Source organism: Triticum urartu, chromosome 3 (genome assembly GCF_003073215.2).
Source record: "Triticum urartu cultivar G1812 chromosome 3, Tu2.1, whole genome shotgun sequence".
Classification (NCBI taxonomy): domain Eukaryota; kingdom Viridiplantae; phylum Streptophyta; class Magnoliopsida; order Poales; family Poaceae; genus Triticum; species Triticum urartu.
In genome coordinates this window covers 683,290,205-683,299,132 of record NC_053024.1, presented here as the reverse complement: position 1 = coordinate 683,299,132, position 8,928 = coordinate 683,290,205, and the positions used below count along the sequence as shown (strand labels likewise).

General features: G+C 45.9%; 1 protein-coding gene across 1 annotated transcript; it reads left to right on the top strand.

Annotated features, from left to right (window-relative positions):
• Window positions 1–6,986: 6,986 nt before the first annotated feature.
• LOC125545907 (protein SRG1) lies at window positions 6,987–8,543 on the top strand. The gene is made up of 2 exons (XM_048709964.1): window positions 6,987–7,553; window positions 7,629–8,543. Exons 1-2 carry the CDS (start codon window positions 7,260–7,262, stop codon window positions 8,445–8,447), a joined length of 1,113 nt encoding a protein of 370 aa, XP_048565921.1. The 5' UTR covers window positions 6,987–7,259; the 3' UTR covers window positions 8,448–8,543.
• Window positions 8,544–8,928: the final 385 nt, after the last annotated feature.

Sequence of the window (8,928 nt, the reverse complement as noted above, 5' to 3'; positions counted from 1 at the left end):
CTAAAAAGTGTTCAGAAAATGTTGTAAAAATTTAAAAATGTTTACGTATATTCAAGAATATTTATTTTTGATTTTTTTGCAAAGTTACAAAAATATTCCAAAATGTAGACAATGTTTCTGAATTAAAACCTGTTGAACAGTTTCAAAATATTCGTGACGTTTATAATATATTTTGTAATTAAAAACACATGATTTTTTTACAAAAAAAGTCCACGAATTTAGAAAATGTTTATGGATTTCAAATTTCCCAAACTACAAAAAGTATTCATGAATTTGAAAATGTTCCTTTATTTCACAAAATATTCTCGAATTTAAAAGAACAATCATGAATTTTAGAATGGAAAAGTAAAAGAAAATTGAAAATTCAAAAACCGATACAGAAAAAAAATGAAAGCTTCTGGAATCTTCCTATAACTATGTAAAACTAGAAGAAAAAACAATCGAGTGGGCCGTTCCAATAGGGTGTGTCGGGGTGCGCACATTGGCTCGTCCACCGCCACGCATGGCACGATATAGGATTGGGCCTGTCGAGCCTGCCAGTCGTGCTTCGACTAGCCTAAATTGTGTGAAAAACACCATTTTTTCCTAGTTTTTTTTTCCTGTGAGAGGTACAGATTTACTTCTCGTGCAGGAACGAATTTGCTTCCACGGTCTCGGAAAAGGAAAAAAAACATGTTATCTTTTTTTCTTCCACAAGAGGCACGTATTTACTTCTCGCGGAGGCACAGATTTGCTTCTGCGTGAGGCACGGTCATACCTCTCGAAAAAGAAAAAATATGTTTTTTTCTTTCACGTGAGGCACATATTTAGTTCTCATGGACACACGGATTTCTTTTGCTCATGCTTCTCGGAAAATACATATTTTATTTATTCCGCGAGAGGCATAGAATTACTTCTCGTGGAGGCACATATTTGTTTTCGTGAAAGGCATAGTTGTGCCTCTTCGGAAAGGGAAAAATGACATGCTCCATGTCGGGCTTTTTCATCCGGTTTTTTCAATGAAAAAAAAATTCGTCAAACCTATCAACATGAGTATTTTTTGAATTTTAAAAATCCCGACGCGAGAAATCCAATGATAAAAATAGTTTGAGATTTGAATGAACGGTTAAAGAGATAAAATATTTTGAATAACGAATCTATAAAAAAAAACTCTCTGGTTGTGACAAATGGAGCATATACAATGCGCCATGTCGTAACCTGAGAAGGGGGGAGTGATCTTTACAAAAAGTACTCATTTATTAGTGAAGTCGCTACAAACTTGCAACTTCAAGTGAACCGGGAGCAACCGGAAAATAGCTAAGACAAAGCCGTACACACACTGTTGCTCATGCCTGCAATCCCGTTAGGAACGTTGGAATTAGAGAAACGTGTGGGAGTTAATTCGAGTCGCATCAAGCTCGGGTGGCAGGTGATTCGTCACATTTTTCTTTGGAGGCTTCTGCAATGGTGTCGGAGGCAGGTGACAGGCTATGTGTCATGCCCAAGGGATTCGTCGAGCTTGGTTGTAATTTTCTTGCTTGACCGATGGTCTTTTTCCAAAGGCTAGTGTTATGCTATCTTTCTAGTTTTATCAAGTTGTTGTGTACGTAACTTGTAACTTGACCTCTGTTATATGAATGAAACTCATATTACCTTGCAAAAGAGGGAGTAAATCCGAGCGAATTTTCTGACACCAGCTTTCTTCTTTCACATCAGTTGCCTAGCACTTGCTAGCACCGTGTAAAGTTCAACAAACAGAAAACACACACAAAAATGGCTGCAACAGAAGGGCATTACATCGATGTCACCGAACAAAACCATGAAATAAGCCAAATTGGTTATTTTAGCAACAAATAATCCAGTTTTTTTAGCAAATCAAATAAGCCAGTTAAACCACCTCGGCACCTCCCCATCACCTTATGCACTGGTTTGCCAATCGGCGCTCACACGCGAACAACATTTGGGCAGGCCCATTAGGCACATCGCTCGGCTACATTGGCCTCACTCCATAGCCAAAGATTAATGTCGATATTGCGATGTCAAGGAATGGGGGATTTGGCGCAGTGGGAGCAGTTTCCCATGATCATGTAGGGAATTTCTTGGGTGCCCCAGGACTGATTTTTTCAATCATCAATGATCCAACGACCCTTGAAGCATTGGCGGCTAGGGAAGCACTGGCTCTAGCTTCGGACCTGTATGTGCATCGGGCTAGTGCTATCATCGGACTACAGTTTTTTTTTTTGCGAGATCAATAAATGACCAAAAACGGAACCTTCTAAGCTAGAATTAGAAAGACAAGATAAAGCAGTTGATGAGTCGAACTGGTAGCGCGGCAGGCTTTGGAGTGGTGATACATAAAATAATAGAGTGGTCATCTTCTTTTGTTCCTTCTATTTTTAAGCATGAATTTAGGCCGTCGAATGTGGAGGCGCATAATCTTGCAAAGCATGTACTTAAGTTGGGCGTTGATCGCCATGTTAGGTTAGGCCAACCCGGAGATCTTGGTTTCGTCACAGTAAACATTGCAATGACATCTTAATAAAGCTTTGTGAGTCTAAAAATAAAAATAAAAACTTGCTTGCTGGTTCATTGTTAAAAAACAATAGCCAATGGTTCTGAAAAATACAGTTAACCGGTTTTTAGGATATATTTTAAAAAACACGGATTTGATATTTTATGGATTTAATAAAAGTTTCATTAATTTTTAAAATGGTTCCAAAATTTAAATGAATTTGAAAATATATCACGAATTTCGAACTGGCTATGAATTCGAAACAAATCAAAAAATTGAAATATTTACTCCAACTATAAAAAAGCTCATGGATTTGAAAAAAAATCATAGATATGAAAACAAATCACGAATTAAAAAAAAGTGTGTCAATTTGGGATGCAATATCATAAATTAGAGAAAAAATAAAAATCTTAAAAAGTTGACAATTTTTTTAAAAATTCATGAATTTAGAAATAAAAAAGGGAAAACAAAGAACACACAATAGGCCGCCTTGGGCTGCTAGCCCAGTTAAACTATATCGGTTCTTCATATTACGCCCACCTACTTGGCTCGGTACAATAGCCTCATATTTTTATTTTGAAATGATAATTTGTATTTAGTTAAATAAAAAATGTATTGTTAAGATCAGTAACAAATGTTCTTCTTTTTTACATGCTCATGTTTACAAATAAAAGTTTTGTATAATATGTTTAAAAACAATGTTGATGTGTTAAAAAATAATTCATGTGTTTGGAAAATGTTCGTGTATTTTCTAAAAAAGTTTGTTAAAAAAGGTTGCATATAGTTTGAGGAAATTATATTTATGTGTTTGAAAGAATAAATTGAAACTAAATAAAAAATAATTAAAACACAAGGAAAGGTTAAAATGAAAAGCGAACCAAAAGAGAAAAAAAGGAAAAATATGAAAATAGAAATAAATATCTAAAAAGAACCTAAGGTTCCTTTTTCTGCCAGACGGACCGCGTTCTGCCCACCTTGGTCCATCCACCCAACTTTTTTTTTGATTGACAAGTGACGATTCGATTCAACCATCATAATTACATGACCAATAGGGTACAGGCGTCACACCTTCCCTTAAAAATCGTAATCACCATAGTTACATGTGTCACACCTTCCCTTAAAGAATCACAATCACCATAATTACATTCGTCAATGGGCGTCACACCTTGCCTTAAAATCGCGTCAGAAATCACCTGCTCGAAAATCGATCCGGCTTGCCTGCTCTCTTCCCGTGCTCCCATCCGTGCTCCCACCTCATCCAACGGCTGTCTTTTTTTCTTTTTTCTTTCTAATCTAATCATCTCCCCCCCTGATTTTAAGGGGTGGGGCCGGGCCTTATTTTGTTCCAATCAAATCAAGCCACGTATGCGGGAGCATGGATGGGCACACGGGAGGGGAGCAGGCAAGTCTCGTCCCTCGAAAATCACGTCGCAAATTGTCGCCATTGATCCGCAACCTCCGATGTTGCAGAAACGGAACGACACGGCCTGGATGCCACCACCGATGTAGTCGTTGTCACCGCCACACGCCTCGACCGCACGCCTGGACGACATGGCGAATCTCTGCTTGTAAATGTTGTTTCCTTCATTTGATCGGATTCTTCTCTCCCCGTGTATGCATGCCATGACTAAAATGCATCCTCTCAATCTTTTCTTCCAGACTGGGTCATCGACAACGTGCCGCTGGCTAGCCTTGGTCTGCATGAGGTCGTTGCTCGTTCTCCGTAGCATCCGTGCGGTCCATCTGTTCAGCCACATCTCCAACATCCTCTGCGCCAAGATAAAAAAACATGAAGGATGACAGGTTCTAGCTTCGCTAAGCAGCAAATGTACCAACCGATGGCACTCTTCTGGGCAGTACTGCTACGTGGTAGTGATTGCCCAATGGGCATTGGCATGTGAATTGCTATTTAGTTGCACCAAGTTTGCTAATTCTAATATGTTTTCTCTCTCCAAAGATTCTAATCAGTTATACATGCAGATCCTCTTTCATCTTGTGTACTGTCAAAGCATTATCGTCCACGTTCGCCGGAAAGGACAATTACCACATCAAACCCTATGGCATGATGAAACTTACCATCCGCACAATCGGCAGAGAGGGCGGAATTGGGCCCTGTTTAATTGAAGAGGGAAGTTAATCTTTATGATCCATTTGAATCGAGGATTGTACATCAGATCAGTAGCTAAACACAAAGGTATTGTAAGTCACATCGGTATAGTGGATGTACAATGCGACACGAATTTTAGTAGTTCCTATCAGTTGACGTTGGAGTGTTCTATTTTTTAGAATATAATTTTGCATAATCAGTATGCATCTCATTAGAATGAGAATGTTACTAGGTCGTTATTTATTCCCCCCTCTAATACAATTTAGTTCTATTGATGTAGCATTCCACATTTCTACCAATTGAAGAATTTAGCAGTCTTTTTCCGGAAACAACGAGCCTCCTCGTCTATTTTCATTATAAAAACCATTTTCAAGAAACAAAGGATTTGTCCCTGTATATTATGCTCTTATTGTGCATTATAAGATTTGGCTCCTGTGACAACGCACGGGCACATACCTAGTAGAAATAAATGCCCCGCTAAAATACCAACTGTAGTGTTTAAAAAAACTACTCAAATGTGCCAGCCCATTGAAGTGCACCTGTGCAGTGACGAAGGAGTAGGATTGAAATAACTATAAACATTACCCTCCCAAATCCACCACAAATGGACTCATAACCCCTTAAACTCAATTTGGTATAATTTTCACCCTTGAATGTCTAAAACCATATAAGAGCATCTATAACCGGACACCCCATACGCCCGGGCGACCTGCCCAGTCACTGTCCGGACGCATATCGGATCTGTTGCCCACCATGACGGAGAAGGCCGGAATTCGCCGAAGAGAAGCTAGGGGGTGGAGGGGAGTGGAGTGGAGTGGCTGGGGTTTGGTTCGGAATGCGGACAAAGATAATTATATGTGGGGTCTGGACAACCATACTGGCTGGATACGACGTGGTGGACGCGCCCGTGCACGTCCGGGCATCCCCATATATGCCCCATATATGGGGTGAATATTGGAGTTGCGGTTAGCCCAGACGTTTGGCCATTTGGGGCGGCCGGTTGGGTGGCATCGAGAGGTCTAGATCCGTCGACTGGAACCTTGTCCCTTGCGGCCCCGAGGAGGAGATGGCCGTACGTCTGGCTCTCTGCCACTCCCAGCAGAAATTTGCCAAACCGCGGGCGGAGTCGTTCCGACGGGAATCCATTGCGTCCACGCAAATGGCGCATGGATCCGCCGGGGACGATGGCAGGAGGTGCCTAACAACCGCCTCATCGGATGCGGTGCGCAACCGCTGGCGCCCAAACCCCCGGGTGGGTGCAACCCTTTCGGTGGCGTGCCGTCCCCGCGGGGTCACGCTCTGAGCTGGAGGTAAACGCCGGCATGGCTTACAACCTGTACGCTGCAGACGCGAGGCATGCATGCCTGTCGTGCAAGGAGTAGGGCATGGAGGCCGCGGCAACCCTTGCTACCGAGGCAGCAGAGGCGGAGTCGCACAATGCCAAGCCGCAACGCCCAACCACGTCCATCATCGATCTCACGTCGACCGGCAATGTTGAGGCCACGGGCTCTGACGAGGAAGAATAAGGCATGAGAGACGACTGCGCCTCGTGTCCCATGCGGACCTGTTTGTGTCCCATGTCCCACTATACCTCGCCAGTGATCAGACCTTCACTTCGCGGGTCTCACGACCGTCAGACTAAGACACAGAGGGAACAAGAAGGACGGTAGCTGTGGAAGATTTAGACAAGGTTTTACGTTGCATGTAATTATATGGATTTGATGGTTTGAAATGAGGTATCCAGTAGTGGAATTGAATATCTAGACGTATCCACGAACGTTTGGGGTGGACGGATTTTGGTAGGTCGAGTTGTCGATGCTCTAAAACATGCTTTCGAGTTGTTTCGAAGGTTTCATAAAAATGAATAAAAGTAGTGGGGCCCCCCCCCCCCCACACACACACACAAAAGGCGGTCTTGACAACTTACCAGCGCGTTGACTCCCCGCAAGTTACAGGAGGAACCGTTGATTAGGCTTGGTGGCACACTCGGCCGAGCTAGGCCATACCAAACTTTTTGACTTACAAACAAAATTACATTTCATCTACGCAAAAAAAAAGAGAGTTCAAAATAATGCTGCTGGAGAAAAGAAAAGGAGGTTCACATGCATCATGAGCCACCATCACGGCATCGTCCATCCAGTCCCCATCATCACGGGATATCATAGTTTTTGGTACGGACCCCAGCCCGTGCCTATCCTCCACCTCCGAAACTGGCAAACAATCGTCTCATCTGAAACCACTCGGCCGTCCCGCGTCACAAAGTCGCGGATCATGGCGCAAAACAGTACCCAACTAAAGCGAAAAGCTCGCCAATAAACCGGCCAAAGCGCTAAAGCGACCGCACACTGCCTGCCACCAGCGGTAGCAGAAGAATAGTACCCCAACTCGGAGCGAAAGCAAAGCTTGCCGGCTTGATCCTCATCCTCGACCGGATGCCGTGGTTTTCACCGGCACGAAACTTCTGAATCTTTCATGGTGTTTTCGGTTTTCTCGCCGAGTGGAGCTGCGCTGAGCTCACGTGTGACATAACATCACACTCACACTCACACCCACCAAGAGCGGCCAGGACGAATCCCAGTGATGTCTCCCTCTCGGTAGCCGGCCTATATATACAGGCGCACGCCGGCAGCAATATTCGGCAGAGAAGCAGGACGGTCGGCAATGGCTTCTGCGGCCGTCTGCTCCCCTAAGCAGCAGCAGCGGCAGGAGGAGGAGAAGGACGGTGGGGTTGTTAAGATCGGCCGGGTTGACGACGTGCAGGAGCTGCAGAGGGCGTGCGTGGACGACGTGCCGGAGCGGTACGTCCGGGACGGGGATGACCGGCCGGGCGGTGCCAACGTGTGCGCGCACGCGGAGATCCCCGTGATCGACGCCGGCGAGCTCCGGCGCGGCGGCGGCGATGTGGACGAGCTGGAGAAGCTCAGGAGAGCCTGCCAGGAGTGGGGCTTCTTCCAGGTACGCACCAATCGATATGGCCACTTCATCAATCATCTGTCACGTGAAAATCAATTATGTGACGTTTACATGTAGGTGGTGAACCATGGCATCGACGGCGAGCTGCTGGACGAGATGGAGAGGTTGTCGAGGGAGTTCTTCATGCTGCCGCTGGAGGAGAAGGAGCGGTACCCCATGGCGCCGGGCGGCATCCAGGGCTACGGCCACGCCTTCGTCTTCTCCGAGGACCAGAAGCTCGACTGGTGCAACATGCTGGCGCTCGGCGTGTCCCCGGCGTTCATCCGGCAACCCAAGCTCTGGCCGACCACGCCGGCCGACTTCACCGACACCCTCGAGAGGTACTCCGCCGAGGTCAGGGCGCTCTGCCATCGTCTCCTCGAGCACATCGCCGAGACGCTGGGCCTGGCGCCCGGTACGTTCGCGGGCATGTTCGGCGACGCGGTGCAGGCGGTGCGGATGAACTTCTACCCGCCGTGCCCGCGGCCGGACCTGGTGCTGGGGCTGAGCTCGCACTCCGACGGGAGCGCGGTCACCGTGCTCCAGCAGGACGCCGGCCGCGCGGGGCTGCAGGTGCTCCGGGACGGCGCCTGGGTGCCCGTCCACCCCGTCCCGCACGCCCTCGTCGTCAACCTCGGCGACTCGCTCGAGGTGCTCACGAACGGCAGGTACAAGAGCGTGGAGCACCGGGCGGTGACCAACGGCGAGCAGGACCGGCTGTCCATCGTCACGTTCTACGCGCCGGCCTACGACGTCGAGCTCGGCCCGCTGCCGGAGCTCGTCGCCGACGGGGAGGCCTGCCGGTACCGGAGGTTCAAGCACGGCGAGTACAGCCGGCACTACGTCACCAGCAAGCTCGAGGGCAAGAAGACGCTGGACTTCGCCAAGATCAACTAGACCGCCAAGAACTATAATCCTATATTGCAGACATCATACTGAAGTTGATAGTGCGTTTGTGTACAGAACTGCTAAGTAATTAAGATTCCTGAAGCATCTGCTGCACCTGAATATACTGCAAGAACCGTATTCCTGGTACGGGAATGGGTAACAAAGCAACAATTTGCCAGTTAAAAGTACTTTTTTCTCGAAAGTGCTATTGTGAGCTCGAGCTCACAGGCACCCTTTGCTACAGTACAAACGAAAAAAATATTTAAAAAGTTCAAAAAAATCTGAATTTTTTTGGCAACAAACATTGATATATTTTTCACATGCGTGCAAATTTTCATGACAAAATGACATTCATGCAGGTCTCGGCAAAAAAAACAAAATCGATGCTCCAAAATGCTTCCAAAAACAGTTTTTTTGGAGCATGATTTTGTTTTTTTTGCTGACACCTCCACAAATGTCATTTCATCACGAAAATTGGCACACATGTAGA

What these genes read in the sequence shown, in the direction of transcription:
- LOC125545907 (XM_048709964.1), top strand. Translation starts at nt 7,260, where the DNA reads ATGGCTTCTGCGGCCGTCTGCTCCCCTAAGCAGCAGCAGCGGCAGGAG. An exon ending in AGGAGTGGGGCTTCTTCCAG is followed by an intron (nt 7,554 to 7,628) that starts GTACGCACCAAT and finishes GTTTACATGTAG; the next exon opens with GTGGTGAACCATGGCATCGA.